Source organism: Oncorhynchus tshawytscha, linkage group LG09, assembly GCF_018296145.1.
Source record: "Oncorhynchus tshawytscha isolate Ot180627B linkage group LG09, Otsh_v2.0, whole genome shotgun sequence".
Lineage (NCBI taxonomy): Eukaryota > Metazoa > Chordata > Actinopteri > Salmoniformes > Salmonidae > Oncorhynchus > Oncorhynchus tshawytscha.
This window is the reverse complement of record NC_056437.1, coordinates 31,850,860-31,872,081: the sequence shown is the minus strand read 5'-3', so window position 1 is coordinate 31,872,081 and position 21,222 is coordinate 31,850,860. Positions and strand designations below refer to the sequence as shown.

The following is a 21,222-nucleotide window of genomic DNA, read 5'->3' as shown; positions in this document are numbered from 1 at the left end:
AAATGTCCACTAGATGACAGCAAATGGACTTATCACAACCCTACAGGAAGGGTGAGAAATCCATATCTTCATTTAAACCAGGGTATTTAAATGTCCTTTGGGGTGGGGTGGGGTGGCCAATGACAGTCCTGTCATTACCTGCATCGGGCTGGTGAAGAAGACAGAGACGAAGATCTCTAAGGCTGCCCAACCTTCACCATAGAAGCAGCAGACTAAGGAGACCAATGGGAAAGTTGTGAAAGGACCTTGGAGCACTTGGGTTCACAACCACCATTGGAGCCCCACAGAAGTCCCTCCACTCTGGGATGTCCCCTACCACACCTGCCACCAGGCCCCAGGCGAGTCCTGGAACCATGGCTTTGACTTCACCCTGCCCCGAGCAACAGCCTGGGACAACTTTGAGAATCTGGTCCAGGAACTGGACAGCAAACAGATACCCCCAGATGTCTTGCTCCAATGGGTGTTCACAGATCTTGACATCTCAGAATCCACGGTAAGATACAGTTCACTTAAAGCGGTGTGTCCCAAAACCGGTCCTCGAGTACCCTCAAAAGTACATACAACAGTACAAGCACACCTGATTGGACTTGTCAACTAATCATCAAGCCCTTGACAAGTTGAATCAGGTATTTTTGTCCAGGGCTACAACAAAAATGTGTACTGCTGTGAGAAATCGTGGGCCGGAGTTGGGAAACACTAACTTAAAGGAGCTACAATTAGGGTTGCACAATTCCTGGAACTTTCAATAAATTCCTTTGTTTTCCCAAAATCCCAGTTGGAGGATTCCCAGAATCAGGTGGGAATAAGCAGGAACTCTGTAATCTTCCAACCAGGATTTCTTGAAAACCAGGGAATTTATTAAAAGTTGAAACCCTAGATATGATAGAGGTACTGTGGGACAATGTGGGACTGGTGTGTCCTAAGAAATGATTGCTTTGTAGGGCACACTTAACCCTGACAAATAAATTGATATCCATTTTTATTAAGCATTATGATTTCTATACAAAATAATTGCTGTAACTGAACACTACACAGGGAAAATTATTATTAAGGCAAACTTAAGGCCTGTTTATTTGGTACACCCATCTATTACCGGGTCGGACCCCCCTTTGCCTCCAGAACATCCTGAATTCTTTGGGGCATGGATTCTACAAGGTATAGCGTTCAAACATTGTTCAATGGGTATCAAGGGACCTAATGTGTCCCAGGAAAACATTCCCCACACCATTACACCACCACCACCAGCCTGTACCATTGACACCAGGCAGGATGGGTCCATGAACTCATGCTGCTTACGCCAAATCCTGACTCTGCCATCAGCATGACGGAACAGGAACCGGGATTCATTGGACCAGGCAATGTTTTTCCCCTCCTCAATTGTCCAGTGTTGGTGATTGCGTGTTCATTGGAGACGCTTCTTCTTGTTTTTATCTGATGGGAGTGGAACCCGGTGTGGTCGTCTGCTGCAATAGCCCATCCATGGCAAGCACCAACGAGTTGTCCATTCCGAGATGCCGTTCTGCACACCACTGTTGTACTGCACCCTTATTTGCCTGTTTGTTGTCACATTGGTATGAATGATTCGGGAGAAAGGTCGCAGGGATGCGTAATATATATATATTTTTTTCACCCAAATTATGGCATGCCATGTAAATGCACGGGGACGAAGACCAAACAAACAATACAAAACACAGGGTAGAAAACCAAACAAAAGAGCGAGGAGTACCTCAAATAAATAACACACGCGCACAATGATTAACACACGGGACATGACCCGTAATCATCTGGGAAATCCACAATGGCACGAAAGCCAAAACACACAGCACACGCACCAACGGCATTGTAACAATAATTCGACAGGACACCGGTAAACCAAGGGCACACTTATACAATTACTAATAACTGGGAATAGGGGCCAATTGTGCATAATGAAAGTTCCAGAGGGATCCGTGACATTTGTGGCCCGCCTGTTAGCTTGCACAATTCCTGCCATTCTCCTTCGACCTCTCTCCTTAACAATGTGTTTTTGCCCACAGGAATTGTTTGTCGCACCATTCTCGGTAAACCCTAGACACTGTCATGCGTAAAACGCCAAAGAGGCCATCTGTTTCATACCACGTGCAAAGTCGCTTAGGTCACTCTTTTTGCCCATTCTAACGTTCAATCGAACAGTAACTGAATGCCTTGATGCCTTTATATAGCAAGCCACGGCCACGTGACTCACTATCTGTAGGAGCAAAAAAAAATGTGAACGGGTGTATATTTTGTATTCATTTAACAATGATTTAACTTAGTGAGGTAATAGAGCTGAAACTGCAATATACAGGATTCGTGGAATTCACCCCTTCCTGTGTTCACCAGTCTCTTGGCCACTTCCTCATCAGTAGTTTTACTGGTTACAGTGAGTTGCATTTAACTTGGTGCGTTGTCAAAAAGTGTCATGTTGGCAGCAGTTTGTGATATTGATTGAATAGTCTTTCAACTTTCATAAAATTATTTTACCATACAACAACAATCCAGCAGTCTGATCAATGAGGCTTTCTTGGTGCACTGAAGATGTTTCAGTTTATGCAGCTTGTTGACGAAAGTACAACACATTCATGCCTTTGATTACAGATAAACAGACTGTGTAGATATAGTCACATCCTGCCTGACTTAGAGGAAATGTACCTGCTCTGCACAACTGTTGCGGGGTAGTAGGTTGTTGATATGATGATTGGTCGAATAGGCTACAGCACAGTTGTTTTTGATCCAAAATAAACAGTGTACAGCGGTAATTCAGATTCAGCACAATGCTTCACAGGAAACCGTCAAACGTCTCAAACAAAGACCCAAAGAGCAAGACAAAACCAAAGGTGAGATCTTTTAAATGTCAGGTTTTTGGGGGGGTACAATTTGCTTTTCGATTTGCTACTATCCAATGTAATAACAAAAAAACAATATTTGATATGTCTAACTGGTTGGGCATTTTGCTTGACATTTTTAAACTGTGTGTATTTGTAATGGCTCTCTTCTATCTCCTCTGACGAAGAGGTAGAACAAGGATCAGACCAAAATGCAGCGTGATGATGATTCATGATATATTTTAATGAAGGAAAACCTATACATACAGAAACTACAAAACTAACGAAATGAAATAATGAAAACCGAAACAGCCTATCTGGTGAAATACAAAACACTAAGACAGGAACAATCACCCACGAAAACACTCAGAATATGGCTGCCTAAATATGGCTCAATGTAATAGTCCGGTGGCCATTTGATTAATTGTTCAGCAGTCTAATGGCTTGGGGTTAGAAGCTCTTAAGGAGCCTTTTGGTCCTAGACTTGGTGCTCTGCTACCGCTTGCCGTGAGGTAGCAGAGAAAACAGTCTATGACTTGGGTGACTGGAGTCTCTGACAATTTTATGGGCTTTCCTCTGACACTGCCTATTATATAGGTCCTGAATTGCAGGAAGCTTGGCCCCAGTGATGTACTGGGCAGGATATTAAAGATGAAGATTCACTCAAAATATTTGAGTTCATTATAAAAGCAATACTAGCATTTGCTGCTCTTGCTATTTGACCATTATTTCTATTAGACATCATTAGCTTTCCCCAGTAGGTGACGGTGACTGCAGCCGGCCAAGGTTCACGGTTCAGTAATGGTCAGATGGTCAGTGTTGGGCCACAAGCCAGGGTTTAATGTAACAGATGTTGGGCGAGAGCCTCAGAATTAATCTAATGGGCCGCCAGTGAACAACGGACCATTGCTTTTCACACGCTCTCCATTTTAATGACGCTTTTGCCGATTATCTTTCAATTAGATTATCTTCAATTAGATGACAGGTTTTAGGGAGATCAGGAGGACTAGAATGTGCTAGAACAGTGGTTCTCCCCACACGTCAAGTGTATCTCTATGGCCACAAGCACTGACCATGGCACAAACGGTTCAAACCCTTTTTGTTGGCAGAGAGATAATTGTACAGGTTTAAAGCTTATTTCCTGCAATTCTATCCATTTTGCAATGGACAGATGTCATTTTCTTTGCCATTTAAAAGCAAATTTCCTGCAATTCTACACATTTTGCCATTTCTTATTCGTGTTCATGTGATATCTGAGTGACTCAAACATGACAACAAAATCAGTGGGTAAAAAAACCTAGCTAAAAAAACATTACCTTACATGATATAGTTGATCTGGACATTTCTGATGTTACAAATATATCTCCAAGGTCTGCAATGACTGACATGACAAGAAGAAAACAGCTGATACACTACCCAATTTTACAAACCTCATTAGCTGCAGTGAAGCTGAGCGCCACTCAGCACTCATCCATTACTATACAGTAGTTCTCAATGCTCATGAGTCCAAACTGAAACTGCAGTTACATCATTAAATCCAACCCTAATCAAATGCAACATTAGATACAATTCAGTACAAAAAAAGATTAAGAAAAATCTTAGTCCGGTGGATAAAATGCCATAATAGAGCCTGATGGTAATACAGACAATACTATGTAAATACATGACCAGAAGAACAGCAGATTAGATGGTTTACAGGGTATATAGGCCTACAGACATGACTGCTCGGAGTTCTACATAAACACGGCAGCCAGACAACATCTGTTCTGCTGTTACCATCCAAAACACATTTGAATCCGTTAATCTCCCTACTCACCCAGCGCTCCACCAGCTTTGGCCGATTTGACACCTTTAGACACCAACCAGCCCCAGTGAAGCCAGTGGAAAATGGCGATTCTTCGGTACGTGAAGCATCTGTCTGATTTTTGTTGGCTACTTCAACCAGTAATTCCCTATAAGTGACACTGTAAACTTTCTTCATTGTTTCAACATTAGTTTTTGGCATTTGTTGAAACAAAACAACATGTTTATTCTGCTCATCTTTTTCATGTTAACACACAATATTTTTGAAACACTAACTTTGGCCTTTGTATATTGCTGTATCGTAGTTTAAGCATGTCAACTATGTAACAACATGTGTGTGTTAATATGCGTGCAGTCTGCAGAGGGAGAGCAGGTTGACAGTGGTGACCAGACCAGATCAGGAGGTATAGGGAAGAAGATGAAGGCCATCTCACTGACGATGATGAAGAGGATGGGCAGGAATTATGCCAAAGCCCTGTCAGAGGAAATGGTGAGTGAGCAGAGCACATTGTGTCATACAGATCAGGCCTCAATATTCAGTGTACCACAGATCTCGGACAAAAGTCAAAAGAGTGAAATGTAAGTTCAACGAAAAGAAAGCAGATGCCCAAATGCAGAGGTATGGGCAAGTATGTAGAAAATACTAAGACCACACAAACTATAGGAACAGAACTGGAACCTTGATAATACAGTGATAATACAATATAGTGATAATACAATATAGTTCTAATACAGTGCAAGGCTTCTCAGGAGGATGCTGAGGAGGATGACAGGCAAAGAAAGGGTTATACTGTAAATTATGATGAACAAGCAGTAGTGGTGTGTGGGTAAAATCACTGGGGAAGCCAAGCCAGAAAAAAAGCTATATTACAACCTGTGTTGTGATAATTGTGTTGTTCGCTCTGTAACCTGTTAGTTCACATGCCTTGTGACCGTGACATATAGGTTTAAGTCCGAGACATTAAGAAGACACAGTAGCAGAATAAAGTCAACAAAGTATATTGCATGTAACAAACAGTTACATGACCTACAGCATGGTCAAGCAAGATCATGTTTCCAACATTTTCAGACTACTAAATAACTATTGATTTAGAACCATGGAGAGTTAACCCAAGTTACTACACCAAGACAGTCGTGAAGAGGGCACGACAAAACCTATTCCCCCTCAGGAGACTGAAAAGATTTGGCATGGGTCCTCAGTACCCCAGCTCACAGCAGCCGCAAGGCATGAGGTAGGGAGGATGGTCTCGGAGTCAGAGGAGGTGGCAGCGGGACTGTACAGGCAAGAGAGGGTGTTAGGTTTAACATTATTGGACCCTGGGCAATAAGAAATTGTGAAGTTGAAGCTGATGAATAACAGTGGGCCTGCCAGGAGTTAAGGCGCTTGGCTGTGCAGAGATATTCCAAATGATTGTGGTCGGTCCAAACCAAAAACTGATGTTTTGCTCCCTCCAAATCAAATCAAAGTTGATTTGTCACGTGCACTGAATACAACAGGTGTAGTAGACCTTACAGCCCCCGTGATATGCAACTTTTTAGGGAAGTTAGGAACCAATATACACAGGCTTTTAGGAAAGCTAAGGCTAGCTTTTTCAAACAGAAATTTGCATCCTGTAGTACAAACTCAAAAAACATTTGGGACACTGTAAAGTCTATGGAGAATAAGAGCATCTCATCCTAGCTGCCCACTGCACTGATGCTAGGAAACACTGTCTCTACCGATAAATCCACAATAATTGAGAAATTCAATAAGCATTTTTCTACGGCTGGCCATGCTTTCCATCTGGCTACCCCTACCCCAGTAAACAGCCCTGCGCTCCCACACAGTAACTCGCCCACACCTCCCCCACTTCTCCTTCACCCAAATCCAGATAGCTGATGTTCTGAAAGAGCTGCAAAATCTGGACCCCTACAAATCAGCAGGGCTAGACAATCTGGACCCTCTCTTTTTAAAATTATCTGCCGAAATTATTGCAACCCCTATTACTAGCCTGTTCAACCTCTCTTTCGTATCGTCTGAGATTCCCATAGATTGGAAAGCTGCCGCAGTCATCCCCCTCTTCAAAGGGGGTAACACTCTAGACCCAAACTGCTACAGACCTATATCTTTTCTACCCTGTCTTTCTAAGGTCTTTGAAAGCCAAGTTAACAAACAGATTACCGACCATTTCGAATCTCACAGTACCTTCTCCGCTATGCAATCTTGTTTCAGAACTGTTCATGGGTGCACCTCAGCCACGCTCAAGGTCCTAAATGATGTCATAACCGCCATCGATAAGAGACATTACTGTGTAGCCGTATTCATCGACCTGGCTAAGGTTTTCACTCCGTCAATCACAACATTCTTATTGGCATACTCAACAGCCTGGGTTTCTCAAATGATTGCCTCGCTTGGTTCACCAACTACTTCTCCGATAGAGTGCGCTATGTCAAATCGGAGGGCCTGTTGTCTGGACATCTGGCAGTCTCTATGGGGGTGCCACAGGGTTCAATTCTTGGGTCGACTCTCTTCTCTGTATACATCAATGATGTCGCTCTCGCTGCTGGTGATTCTTTGATCCACCTCTATGCAGACGACACCATTCTGTATACTTCTGGCCCCTCTTTGGACACTGTGCTAACTAACCTCCAGACAAGCTTCAATGCCATACAACTCTCCTTCCGTGGCCTCCAACTCCTCTTAAATACATGTAAAACTAAATGCATGCTCTTCAACCGATCGCTGCCCGCACCTGCCCGCCCGTCCAGCATCACTACTCTGGACGGTTCTGACTTAGAATATGTGGACAACTTCAAATACCTAGGTGTCTGGTTAGACTGTAAACTCTACTTCCAGACTCACATTAAACATCTCCAATCCTCTGGCTTCCTATTTCGCCACAAAGCATCCTTCACTCATGCTGCCAAACATACCCTCGTAAAACTGACCATCCTACCGATCCTCGACTTCGGCGATGTCCTTTACAAAATAGCCTCCAACACTCTACTCAGCAAATTGTATGCAGTCTATCACAGTGCCATCTGTTTTGTCACCAAAGCCCCATATACTACCCACCACTGTGACCAGTATGATCTCGTTGGCTGGCCCTCGCTTCATACTCGTCGCCAAACCCACTGACTCCAGGTCATCTACAAGTCTCTGCTAGGTAAAGCCCCGCCTTAACCCAGCTCACTGGTCACCATAGCAGCACCCACCCATAGCACGTGCTCCAGCATGCATATCTCACTGGTCACCCCCAAAGCAAATTCTTCCTTTGGCCGCCTCTGCTTCTAGTTCTCTGCTGCCAATGATTGTAACAAACTGCAAAAATCTCTGAAGCTGGAGACTCTTACCTTTCACACCAGCTTTATGCACCAGCTGTCAGAGCAGCTCACAGATCGCTGCACCTGTACATAGCTCATCTGTAAATAGCCCATCCAATCTACCTCATCCCCATACTGTTATTTATTTATTTAGCTTGCTCCTTTTCACCCCAGTATCTCTACTTGCACATTCATCTTCTGCACATCCTACCATTCCAGTGTTTAATTGCTATATTGTAATTGTTACGGCTGTGTAAGGAAGGTGAAGTCAGGTGCAGGAGAGCAGAGTAGAGTAAACAGGCGCACTTTTATTCCATTCAACAATGGGCACAAAAAATGACATAAGTTCCCAAAAACACGGAATATAAACTATAAAAGTATTGTGCGTAAACATACACCGTTAACAATGAGCAATTACACACAAAGACATGATGGGGAACAGAGGAATAAATACATGTAGATTGATTGCGGAATGAAAACCAGGTGTGTAGGGAACAAGACAAGACAAATGGACATATGAAGCGGCGATGGCTAGAAAGCCGGTGACGTTGATCGCCGAACGCCGCCCGAACAAGGAGAGGAGCCGACTTCGGTAGAAGTCCTGACAGTACCCCCCCCTTGACGCGCCTCGGGGACGACAACACTGGCCTCGGGGATGACCCGGAGGGCGAGGCGCAGGGCGATCCTGCCGGCGACGGTGAAACTCCCGCAGCAGTTCGGGATCCAAAACATCCGCAACCGGAACCCAGCACCTCTCCTCCGTACCCCTCCCACTCCACGAGGTACTGAAGGCCCCCCCGACACCTCGAATCCAGGATGGAACGAACAATGTCCAAAGGGGGAGGAGGGACCTCTCGCACCTCAGAATCCTGGAGCGGACAAGCCACCACTGGCCTGAGGAGAGACACATGGAACAAGGGGTTAATACGATAATCAGAGGGAAGCTGTAATCTGTAACATACGTCGTTCACCCTCCTCAGGACTTTGAAGGGCCCCAGAAACTGCAGTCCCAGCTTCAGGAGGAGCAGATGGAGGGGCAGGTCTCGGGTCGAGAGTCAGTCTCAATGCGGTGACGGTCCGTGCTGGTTTTCTGGCGAAACGCGGCTCGCTGGAGGTGTACACGGGCGGCCTCCCATGTCTCCTCCGCGCGCCTGAACCAGTCGTCCACCGCAGGAGCCTCGGTCTGACCCTGATGCCAAGGCGCCAGAACCGGCTGGTACCCCAATACACACTGAATACGCACTGCATAATTTTTTCTTGGTACATTTTTTGGGTAAGCCTGGCTTCCCTTCACGAATACATCCATGAATACATGTCACTCTGAACAAGTTAGCCTACTCCCAGGCTTTTAGCCCAAAGACCTTGTCGTAGCGTTTGCTGTCATCGGACGGTCTAGTGGTTAGAGCGTTGGGACTAGTAACCGAAAGAACAAGGCAGTTAACCCACTGTTTCTAGGCCGTCATTGAAAATAAGAATGTGTTCTTATTAACTGACTTGCATAGATAAAAAATAAATACAAAAATGTGAAGACTGTTATATTATCAAATCAATTCTCTATGTGTAATTATTCCTTAAGTGATCAAACTAATCCTGTAATTTAAATTAACTCGGAAGTCGGGGCACCAAGGGAAAATGTTGTTTATAGAGTTTCAATTTCCCGAATATAACTCTTCAGATATTTTATTATCTTATTGATTACAGTCTTCTATTAATGTATTGTTACCTCTTTAGTCTCATTCCTGAAAGTCGCAAACCCTTGGATATCTGCACGAACCCTAAAATAAATCATGAATCAGCGATATACAAATTGGCTTAATTATTTATTTACTAACTAATCAATCGCAGAATTACATAAACACACACAATAGTTTTACATTGGTTACTGACATGATACACTGAAAAGTCCCAAGTGCGCTAAGCCGATATGACGGCTTTGTAGACAAAGAAAAAGGGTGGGGCCAGCTCAAGAGTTGGAAACTCAGAGTGGACCCCCCTACATACACGACACTACACTCATGGAAATGCTTATACTTTGAACATGAACAACCGCTCATTCAAAAATAAATAGGAATTTACTTATTTATGAGTGTATGCCTTTGTTGTCCCTCTCTGCGATCGCCGGTCCGTCTGCTGGATAGATTGTTGACAGAAAGTCTCTGGTTTGACCACCAGAGATCAAAGTCTTTCGGAGTTGTAGCTTGTTGTAATGGATATGTCAGAGTACCATTCGGTCGTTCGACCAGTTGCGTTTACCAGACTAAAGTACTTAAACAGCTGCAGCCTGAATAATTGTTCTTTAGTTTGTAGATTTCTTAGCCATATCAACTTGGGAATGATCTCCATGTTCTCTGGTCTTGTTCTTTGGTAGAGTTGCCAACCATTTCAACATGTAGCGACAGCTTCCAAGTTTCCTGGTCACCAGAGTAGTTTGAACCTCTTCACACACCAGCATCACCTGGCATGTTTTGGTCTAGAGTAGTAGCCATTTCAACATGGGGAACCTATCCCGGCGATGTCTTGACCAAATGTACATTTTGTCACAAGTCATTTTATTCTGGAGTAGAAAAGGGGGTGTTCCATGACACCGATGTAAATGTCTGTGCTCACGGGGTGTAGTCACTGACTAGTTAAAACTTTACATGAAAAACCTCTCTAATTTAGAAGGCTAACATCACATTTAATATTTTCAAAAGTAGTCCCATACTCAATCAGTAATTTTATACAATGTTGAGATGTAAATCTGGAAACTGGGAAATATACACATTCAGAGAAACAGTTATGTTGTTCTGCCGTGGTAGTTACATGACAAATTAGTAAGGAATTCGACACGATTGTTCTTTAAGTACCCACGGAAAATTTCAACTGGTTGGAATACTGAAATATTGCTACATTATTCAACCTTTTGAGGTTACCATACTGCAAAGTCTTTCTCTGTGGTAACAAAGGGATTCTCAACCTTCATTTTGGCCCGAGTGTGGTAAAGATTTTTTAGGTATTTATGACCTTCATAAACCTTTGGTGGGAGAGAGAGTGAGAGAGAGGGCTATGATCCTCACCCTAAAAGGGAGTGTCATGACAACCAACATGTCTAAACATCACTGAGTCAAAACAAATCAAAGCGTCACCAAGCGATTTGTGGAGCTAAAAAGAAGCAACTCTTCTCTCACAGAGAGGACCAGGGAGGTACAGTCAGAGCCTATGGTAGATGACACACACTTCCTGGCCATGTCAAGTCTCAGTAATAAATGGTAAGGCAGCTCTGTGTGGATTAAGGACTCTTGGCAGAAGAGAGGAGAGGAGCTCTTCTGTGGCCTTACATAAACTGCCTGGGATACTGAGCAGCTTTGGCACATGAGAAATTAAACACGGAATAGCTTAGAGCCCTGGCCTGACCCAGCCCTCTGATTGGTTTGGCTTTTTCCTGTTCTTCCTCCTCAACTACCACGCTGTGAGATAAGATGAGATGGGGAGTGACAGCATAAGAAAAGGAGGGCAAAGAAAATAATAAAACGTGACCTTATCTGTTGTTTTTTACTGTGTAGGTTGACGGGACAGAGAGAGATGAAGAAGGAAGAGGGGATATTGTTAATGGTGTCCATTCATTTCCAAAAGGACACAGAGTGTCCAGTCACTCCCTTGAAAGTCTCTACGGTCTCAACAGTGGACACAGCAATTTCAGTAAGCTCATTGGGCACACAGCCAAGACCTTACTGAACTAATTAAGTTCCCTTTCACTCTCTACTAATGCAATTTTCGCTTACTCTGCATTACAGTAAAGCATGCTACACATTGTGGTTGATAAAAATCTAAGTATGGAACCCAATCTACAGTTGAAGTCGGAAGTTTACATACACTTAGGTTGGAGTCATTAAAACTTGTTTTCAAACCACTCCACACATTTTTTGTTAATAAAAACGATAGTTTTGGCAAGTCGGTTAGGACATCTACTTTGTGCATGACACGTAATTTTTTGCCAACAATTGTTTACAGACAGATTATTTCACTTACAATTCACTGCATCACAATTCCAGTGGGTCAGAAGTTTACATACACTAAGTTGACTGTGCCTTTAAATAGCTTGGAAAGTTCCAGAAAATGATGTCATGGCTTTAGAAGCTTCTGATAGGCTAATTGACATCAATTGAGTCAATTGGAGGTGTACCTGTGGATGTATTTCAAGGCCTACCTTCAAACCCAGTGCCTCTTTACTTGACATCATGGCAAAAGCAAAAGAAATCAGCCAAGACCTCAGAAAAAAACAGTAGACCTCCACAAGTCTGGTTCATCCTTGGCAGCAATTTCAAAACGCCTGAAGTTACCACGTTCATCTGTACAAACAATAGTATGCAAGTATAAACACCATGGGACCACGCAGACATCATACCACTCAGAAAGGAGACGCGTTCTGTCTCCTAGAGATGAACGTACTTTGGTGCGAAACGTGAGAATCAATCCCAGAACAACAGCGAAGGACCTTGTGAAGATGCTGGAGGAAACAGATACAAAAGTATCTATATCCACAGTAACACGAGTCCTATATCGACATAACCTGAAAGGCCGCTCAGCAAGAAAGAAGCCACTGCTGTGTGCGAGCAAGGAGGTCTACAAACCTGACTCAGTCAATGGGCCAAAATTCACCCAACTTATTGTGGGAAGCTTGTGGAAGGCTACCCTTAAATGTTTGACCCAAGTTAAACAATTTAAAGGCAATGCTACCAAATACTAATTGAGTGTATGTAAACTTCTGATGAAAGAAATAAAAGCTGAAATTAATCATTTTCTCTACTATTATTCTGACATTTCACATTCTTAAAATAAAGTGGTGATCCTAGCTGACCTAAGACAGGAAATTTTTACTAGGATTAAATGTCAGGAATTGTGAAAACTGCGTTTAAATGTATTTGGCTAAGGTCTATGTAAACTTCCGACTTCAACTGTACTAAGGCATGTTGTTGCACCTTGATTAACCAAACAAGGATGCCTGACAAACATAATCACAGTCAAAAGTCTAAACTGTCAATGTTTAACTCACTGCCATACCTTTCATAATTTAAATGTTCAAATCAGCAAGTAGGCTACGATTAGACCATAAATCCTCATCTAGGAGCAGGAAACTCCCTCACTATGTAGCATGATGTACTACAGTACCCAAAATGCCCTATGTAACACATTTGTCTTTGTCTTTGTAAATACTGATGTGAAGCCAAACATCATGATGTCGGTCTCCTACCAATCAAACTGTGTTGTGTGCTGCTCCCCAGGTGGGTTGACCAGCGGGTCAGATGGCTTCAGTAACAGAGACAGTCTGAGGCTGGATGAGGTGCTGCCCTACACAGGCCAGTTCTGTGGCAGAGCCCGGGTCCACACAGACTTTGTCCCCAGTCCGTACGACACGGAATCACTTAAACTTAAGGTAATTAGCCTACTTGACTAAACTAGTTGTATCCTGATTCCTGACTGACTGAAATATTGCTGTGAATGTAGAATAATATAACATATTATGATGAATAGTTATAGACTGCCTCTTTCTCAAATGTCAAACCTGTCCTTCCACACATCTTCCTGGATTTTTAAACAGTTGAGATCGAGCCAATGTCTTGCAAAGCAGGCTGTGTTGATCTATTACATGTACAGTATTTCTCAAGTAAAAGGACCAATTCTTCTTTCAGGTGGGGGATGTGATTGAGATAATCAGCAAGCCTCCTATGGGTATATGGACAGGCATGCTGAACAACAAGGTGGGAAACTTTAAGTTCATCTACGTGGACCTCATAGTAGAGAAGGTTCCTGAACTGCCTCAGAAGACGAGGACACACATGAGGAGCAGGAGACCCCGTCCCAAAACGCTACAGGAGCTCCTAGAGCGCCTCAATCTGGAGGTAGACTGACTCTCTCTTTCTCCCTCTCTTCTCTGTCTCTCTCCTCAAAGTGGTTACAAATAATCCCTCGCAAAAAAACAGGTTCCCTGGATTCTTTGGAAAAAATCCCCAGATAAATTGCATCTTTAGGGAACAATATGTTTCTGATGTCAATGTCAATTTAGTTGCGTTTTTTATTGCAACATGGCGACTTGCTTACAGATTGGTATTGTTTATATGTATTGTAGGAGTATGCCTCTTCACTGCTCCTGAATGGCTATCAAACAGTAGATGACCTGAAAGAGCTGAAGGAGAAGTATCTGATGGAACTCAATGTGACTGATCCTGAACACAGACATCTTCTCATGGCAGCCATCGAGTGTCTCCAAGAACCCCAAAGTGAGTTAGGGTAGTCTTCCTCCTACTTAAATTTCCAGGTGGAATGCAAAGGGTGGCAGCGTAGCCTAGTGGTTAGAACGTTGGACTAGTAACCGGAAGGTTGCAAACCGAAATCCCCGATCTGACAAGGTACAAATCTGTCGGCTGAACAAGGCAGTTAACCCACTGTTCCTAGGCTGTCATTAAAAATAAGAATTTGTTCTTAACTGACATGCCTAGTTAAATAAAGGTAAAATACAGTTAAAAAAGGCACTTAAGACAACACCTAGGTCTTAGGTGATGCGCAATAGTGTTAGTTCTGACAAAAGATCGCCAAAGCAGGTAAGGAAGGGCATACCATCAGCAGATGTGCTGTATCAGGGCTGTGGTATCAGGTACACAGGTAAAGAGGCTAATGATAACAGGATACCCTTAATAAAAACACATGAGAAAAAACACTGGGTTTGTGGACACGTGACATTTCACATGGAATTTCACGAGAACAAATCACATGTGGTTTGCATATACACATGTGAAGTTCCACATGACAATTTTTCATGACACAGACATGTGGTTTCCCAACATTTCACATGTACTTTTAGAACTGGCAGGATTAGAACCCAGGTCTCCCACAAGTGAAGCCAACGTGTTGACCATTAGACTAAGAGGGTCAACACGAATGTTGAAGTTGCAGAGGGGGCTACCTCATCACATGACCATCAGCAAAAGCAACCATGACAAGTCATGTCTGCTACACTTTCACATGTTCCTTTTTTGCCATTTTAATGTAAATTTTAACTAGGGCTGTCAAACGATAAAACATTTTAATCAAGTTTATCACAGGATTTGCTGATTAATCCAGATTAATCGCAAATTCAGAATTTGCACAAATTTACGATATTTTTTAATAAAAAAGGACTAAGAATGTTAACGTCTTGAGTTTGTTCAAAGTAACATTTAGCAAAATTAGGTTATTTGATGAGCACACTTTCTTTAACCTCAATGTTAACTTGTTTTGAGATTGCATTGTTGTTTTTAGCTGTATAGATTATGTATTTTGGATGTTTTCAGTGTATTTTGAATGGTTTCAGACAATGTGATTAATCACAATAAAATGACAAAGTTAACTTGAGTTAACTGATTAACAAAATGTTTACATGTTAAACAAGATAAATAAGGAGTCATCTGAGACGCCATCTTTTTCTCATTGACTTGCATACAAAAGTTAGTTAGCTAGCTACTAAACTCATGTAAATGGTAAAAATCTCACCTTTTTTCTCACCTTTTCTAAACTTTCATTTTCAATTTATAAGTTATCTCTAGATTTTGAAAATGTAACCTTGCGTAGAAACCGTAAAACAGGATAGAATTTGGAGACACAGAGAGCTATTTTACCTGTTATTTTCATTCGGTATCTTCCAATGGTCACTGACCAACGTATGAAGAAGAGAGGCATGCGCCTGCAGCAGTAACAGTCTGAATGAATGGCTCAGAAATAATAAATTACCTTTAACACACCTGAAATGATAATGCTCAGGTAGGCTAAGTAGTAATGTGCAAGGAGAGTAACAGTGTTTCACTGCCACATGTGAAAGTGAGAAGTTTTCTTAATATAATTTGCATTTTCAACATTTTCACATGTGATTGGGAATTTGGGAACTTGCAGTTCCACTTATGAAAGTGAGTTTTTCACATCTGGAAGTAAAATTAGTAAGAAAGTGAGTTTATGAAAGTGAGTTTTTCACATCATGGTAGAAGTAGTAAGAAAGTTACTTTTTGGACCTGAATGCCAAAAGAAAATAGAGGTGCTCAAAGTTGACCCCATTGCAAACCCCTTGCCTGATGACTCAAACTGAATTATTTCGCTGCTCTGACGTTCGCTACATATAGTGCATTCGGAGAGTATTCAGACCCCTTGACTTTTTCCATATTTTGTTACTTTACAGCCTTATTATAAAATTGATTGCATTGTTTATTTTTCCTTATCAATCTACACACGATACCCCACAATGACAAAGCATATACAGTTCTTTTTTAAATTTGTTTAAAAAAAAAAAATAGAAACTGAAATATCACATTTACATAAGTATTCAGACCATTTACTCAGTACTTTGTTGAAGCACCCTTGGCAACGATTACAGCCTCGGTTCTTCTTGGGTATGACGCTACAAGATTGGCACACCTGTATTTGGGGAGTTTCTCAAATTCTTCTCTGCAGATCCTCTCAAGCTCTGTCATGTTGGATGGGGAGCATAGCTGCACACCTATTTTCAGGTCTCTCCAGAGATGTTTGATCGGGTTCAAGACCAGGCTCTGGCTGGGCCACTCAAGCACATTCAGAGACTTGTCCCAAAATCACTCCTGCGTTATCTTGGCTGTGTGCTTAGGGTCGTTGACCTGTTGGAAGGTACACCTTCACCCCAGTCTGAGGTCCTGAGCACTCTGGAGCAGGTTTTTATCAAGGATCTCTCTGTACTTTGCTCCATTCATCTTTCTGTTGATTCTGACAAGTCTCCCAGTCCCTGCCGCTAAAAAACATCCCCACAGCATGATGCTGCCACCACCATGCTTCACCTTCGGGATGGTGCCAGTTTTCCTCCAAACGTGACGTTTGGCATTCAGGCCAAAGAGTTAAATATTGGTAACCAGAGAATCTTGTTTCTCATGGTCGGAGAGTCTTTAAGGTGCTTCTTGGCAAACTCCAAGTGGGCTGTCATGTGCCTTTTGCTGACGAGTGGCTTTTGTCTGGCCAATCTACCATAAAGGCCTGATTGGTGGAGTGCTGCAGAGATGGTTGTCCTTCTGGAAGGTTCTCCCATCTCCACAGAGGAACTCTGGAGCCTTGGTCACCTCCCTGACCAAGGCTCTTCCACGATTGCTCAGTTTGGCCGGGCAGCCAGCTCTAGGAAGAGTCTTGGTGGTTCCAAACTTCTTCAATTTAAGAATGATGGAGGCCACACTGTTCTTGGGGACCTTCAATGCTGCAGACATTTTTTAGTAACTTTCCCCAGATCTGTGCCTCGACACAATCTTGTCTCAGAGCACTATGGACAATTCCTTCAACCTCATGGGTTGGTTTTTCCTCTGACATGCACTGTCAACTGTGGGACCTTATATAGACAGGTGGGTACCTTTCCAATCAATTGAATTTACGACAGGTGGACTCCAATCAAGCTGTAGAAAAAACAGGATGCACCTGAGCTCAATTTCAAGGCTAATAGCAAAGGGTCTGAATACTTATGTAAATAAGGTATTTCTGTTTTTTATTTTTAAGAGATTTACAAAAATGTCTAAACAACTGTTTTCACTTTGTCATTATGGGGTATTGTGTGTAGATTGCTGAGTTAATATATATTTTTAATACATTCTGAATAAGGCTAATGTTTGTGGGCGTCGCATAGCTTTTGGCCGGAGCAAGGATTATGCTTTCACATCAATGATCTAATATTGCCAGATCTAGATGTTTTTCTTGATCATAATATATGTTGTAGCTTAGATCCTATTTTATGTATTTATTGATGGAGGGTTTCATTCAAATCAAAAGGGGTTCAGTCAGAAAGTAATTGAATTCATATAGAAGACCCAGTAAAGACTGTCTGTATTAACAAAGTAATATCACTGCAAGAAGTGAACTTCAGAATGTAACATTAATTGTGTTCACCTCACAGTGTGTGTAAATAACAGGATATCAGCCATCTTGTACTGGCCATGGATAGCTAAAGATGTGTTATACTAAACAGTACCAGTCAAAAATTTGGACACCTACTCATTCAAGGACAATTCTTTATTTTTCCATACATTGTAGAATAATAGTGAAGACATAAACTATGAGATAACACATGGAATAATTGAATAACCAAAAAAGTGTGAAACAAATCAAAATATATTTTATGAGTTTCTTCAAAGTTACCACCCCTTGCCTTGATGACAGCTTTGCAGACTTTTGGTATTCTCTCAACCAGCTTCATGAGGCAGTCACCTGGAATGCATTTCAATTAACAGTTGTGCCTGGTTAAAAGTTAATTTGTGGAATTTATGTTCTTCTTAACGTGTTTGAGCCAATCAGTTGTGTTGTGACAAGGTAGGGGGTATACAGAAGATAGCTATTTGGTACAAGACCAAGTCCATATTATGGCAAGAACAGCTCAAATAAGCGATGACAGTCGATCATTACTTTAAGACATGAAGGTCAGTCAATACGGAACATTTCAAGAACTTTGAAAGTTTCTTCAAGTGCAATCGCAAAACCATCAAGTACTATGATGAAACTGGCTCTCATGAGGACCGCCACAGGAAAGGAAATCCCAGAGTTACCTCTGCTGCAGACGATAAGTTCCTTAGAGTTAACAGCCTCAGAAATTGCAGCCCAAATAAATGCTTCAGAGTTCAAGTAACAGACACATCTCAACATAAACTGTTCAGAGGAGACGTCATGAATTAGGCCTTCGTGGTCTAATTGCTGCAAGGAAACCACTACTAAAGGACACCAATAATAAGAAGAGACTTGCTCGGGCCAAGAAACACGAGCAATGGACATTAGACCCAGTGGAAATGTGTGCTTTGGTCTGATGAGTCCAAATCTGAGATTTTTGGTTACAACTGTTATGTCTTTGTGAGACGCAGAGTAGGTGAACGGATGACCTCTGCATGTGGTTCCCACCGTGAAGCAGGAAGGAGGATGTGTGATTGTGTGGGGTTGCTTTGCTGGTGACACTGTCTGTAATAATTTATTTAGAATTCAGCTTTACAGCTTTCTGCAGCGATATGCCATCCCATCCAGTTTGCACTTAGTGGGACTATCATTTGTTTTGAAACAGGACAATGGCCCAACACACCTACAGGCTGTGTAGGGGCTATTTGACCAAGAAGGAGAGTGATGGAGTGCTACATCAGATGACCTGGCCTCCACAATCACCCGACCTCAACCCAATTGAGATGGTTTGGGATGAGTTGGACTGCAGTGTGAAGGAAAAGCAGCCAACAAGTGCTCAGCATATGTGGGAACTCCTTCAAGACTGTTAGAAAAGCATTCCAGGTGATCTGTCATCAAGGCAAAGAATATATTTTTATTTGTTTAAAACTTTGTTGGTTACTACATGATTCCATATGTGTTATTTCATAGTATTGATGTCTTCACTATTATTCTACAATGTAGAAAATAGTAAAAATAAAGAAAAACCCTTGAATGAGTAGGTGTGTCCAAACGTTTGACTGGTACTGTATACATAATCTATATACACTGCAAATACACAAAACACTGCTTACAGGCTGTAAAGAGACAGTTACTAGAAGGACATGAAAGGAAAGGCAGAGTCAGGAAACTACATTGAGTGGTACAAGACAAGACAAGCTATTAACAGGAAATGTCATTTTCAGAGGTAAGACACTGTGGTATGGGCGCTACACTAGCTTATCTGTCATGTTTTTCAAGCTTATGCAAACCTTTTTATCTTTTGAACTTCACTTTTCGCTGCGGTAAGCAAATGTAACATGGTCTCACAGCTTTCACAGCCTACATACAGATCAAACATCCAGCTACAATAGGCATATTTCGGGGGTTGGGGGGGAAAGAGGAAACTATGAAAAAAGTTATTTCTGCTACTCTGATATTGTGGGAGCATATCTGTGGCCATTACTTTTGAATACAAGTTCTCAAAGCCCCCATACCCATTCCATTCTAGGTGATGGTCAGGAGGGAGAGTTAAACCAGGATGCCAAGTCCCCGACTGAGAGTGTTAAAGCGGACCTGACCGACTGCCCCAGAGACTCTGGCTGTTACATCCCTTTGGACTGCTCAGACAACAGCAAGGAGACAGACATCCACCTGCCAGCACTGCACCATCATCCTCCCATGGCTCAGACCTAACCTAAAAATGATCGATGTGGGTCAATGCAATTCACCCAGATCGTGATCTAATGTGAAAGCCCTTTTCTGCATTACAAGAGCACTCCTCTTTGCTTTCATACTGCATGTAGTATCTGTAGCCTATGCGGCTGGCACTGCAATTGTTATGCATGAAGCTACTGTACACAATTTCCTATTCTAGTGAGTTGGATTGGCTGCTGGTTTGTAAATGTTAATGATGATGTATCCCAAGCCTTTCAAATCACTGACATTGGACCTGTGAAATCATAACAGTGGGCTAGGCTTTGTTTTTAGCACAATGTGCAATGTCAACTTTACTGTGTGTGGGTGTACAGTACAAGAGGTGCCTGTGGAAATGGGAGAGATTAAATACAGGCAGGTCACCCATGATACAAGTCAGTATTCAATGTCCATACATGTCTGAGGAGGTCGGGAGAGGACGTGGAAACTGGCTCTAGGGGCAACAGTAAGTGCTGTTATCTTTAAGTAGGTATTGTGGACAGGTATGGCAGATGTGCGTAAGCATCTGCCTGTGGCTCCAAAGGCTGCATGTTTGAATCCAGCAATAGAAAGTTGTTTTTGATATTTTGCTTTAAGCCTATCCGTAACCTTAACCCTTACCATAACCATTTGGTGTTCATGCCTAACCTTAAGACTTCAGAGTTAATACCTAAAATTTTACCTTGGAATTATACAGAGAAGTAACTAAACACTTTGACGTTTGATGTTTGGAATAACTTCAAAATGTGATTGAGAAACATGGATGAACGTCTAATTCTGATGTGCGACTGCGAGAGCTTGTTGATTAAATGAGGGTTTAAAGGATTTTTGTACTGTATCTTACGGTTTTCATTTATGGTATTATTTAACATTTTGTTAAAGTGCTTTGAGAGTGAGTAGCATACTGTCAGTTTCTTGAATGCTCTCCTTCATTAAAGCAATTGTTACACAAATGTATTATTGAAATGCAGCTGTTAAATCATTTATGGTGAGAATGGCACACAGGGCAAAATCATTTTGGGCTGAAGTTTCGATGAGAAGAACAACCAGCAGAAGTAATGGCAACATATACAGTTGAAGTCGGAAGTTTACATACACTTAGGTTGGAGTCATTAAAACTCATTTTTCAACCACTCCACAAATTTCTTGTTAACAAACTATATTTTCGACA

General features: G+C 42.1%; 1 protein-coding gene across 2 annotated transcripts; it reads left to right on the top strand.

The window, feature by feature from the left end:
- The first annotated feature begins 98 nt into the window (after positions 1-98).
- Positions 99-20,876, top strand: LOC112257813 (SAM domain-containing protein SAMSN-1). Of its 2 annotated transcripts, none has more exons than XM_024431679.2 (9): positions 99-493; positions 2,804-2,855; positions 4,664-4,744; positions 5,002-5,136; positions 11,492-11,627; positions 13,211-13,362; positions 13,619-13,828; positions 14,056-14,206; positions 19,867-20,876. In XM_024431679.2, exons 1-9 carry the CDS (start codon positions 306-308, stop codon positions 20,049-20,051), a joined length of 1,290 nt encoding a protein of 429 aa, XP_024287447.1. In that variant the 5' UTR covers positions 99-305; the 3' UTR covers positions 20,052-20,876. The 2 variants fall into 2 exon arrangements, with proteins under 2 accessions (XP_024287447.1, XP_042182751.1); XM_042326817.1 differs by lacking the exon at positions 99-493 and adding an exon at positions 2,254-2,401.
- Positions 20,877-21,222: the final 346 nt, after the last annotated feature.

What these genes read in the sequence shown, in the direction of transcription:
- LOC112257813 (XM_024431679.2), top strand. Translation starts at nt 306, where the DNA reads ATGTCCCCTACCACACCTGCCACCAGGCCCCAGGCGAGTCCTGGAACC. An exon ending in CAGTGGACACAGCAATTTCA is followed by an intron (nt 11,628 to 13,210) that starts GTAAGCTCATTG and finishes GCTGCTCCCCAG; the next exon opens with GTGGGTTGACCAGCGGGTCA. An exon ending in TAGAGCGCCTCAATCTGGAG is followed by an intron (nt 13,829 to 14,055) that starts GTAGACTGACTC and finishes TATGTATTGTAG; the next exon opens with GAGTATGCCTCTTCACTGCT.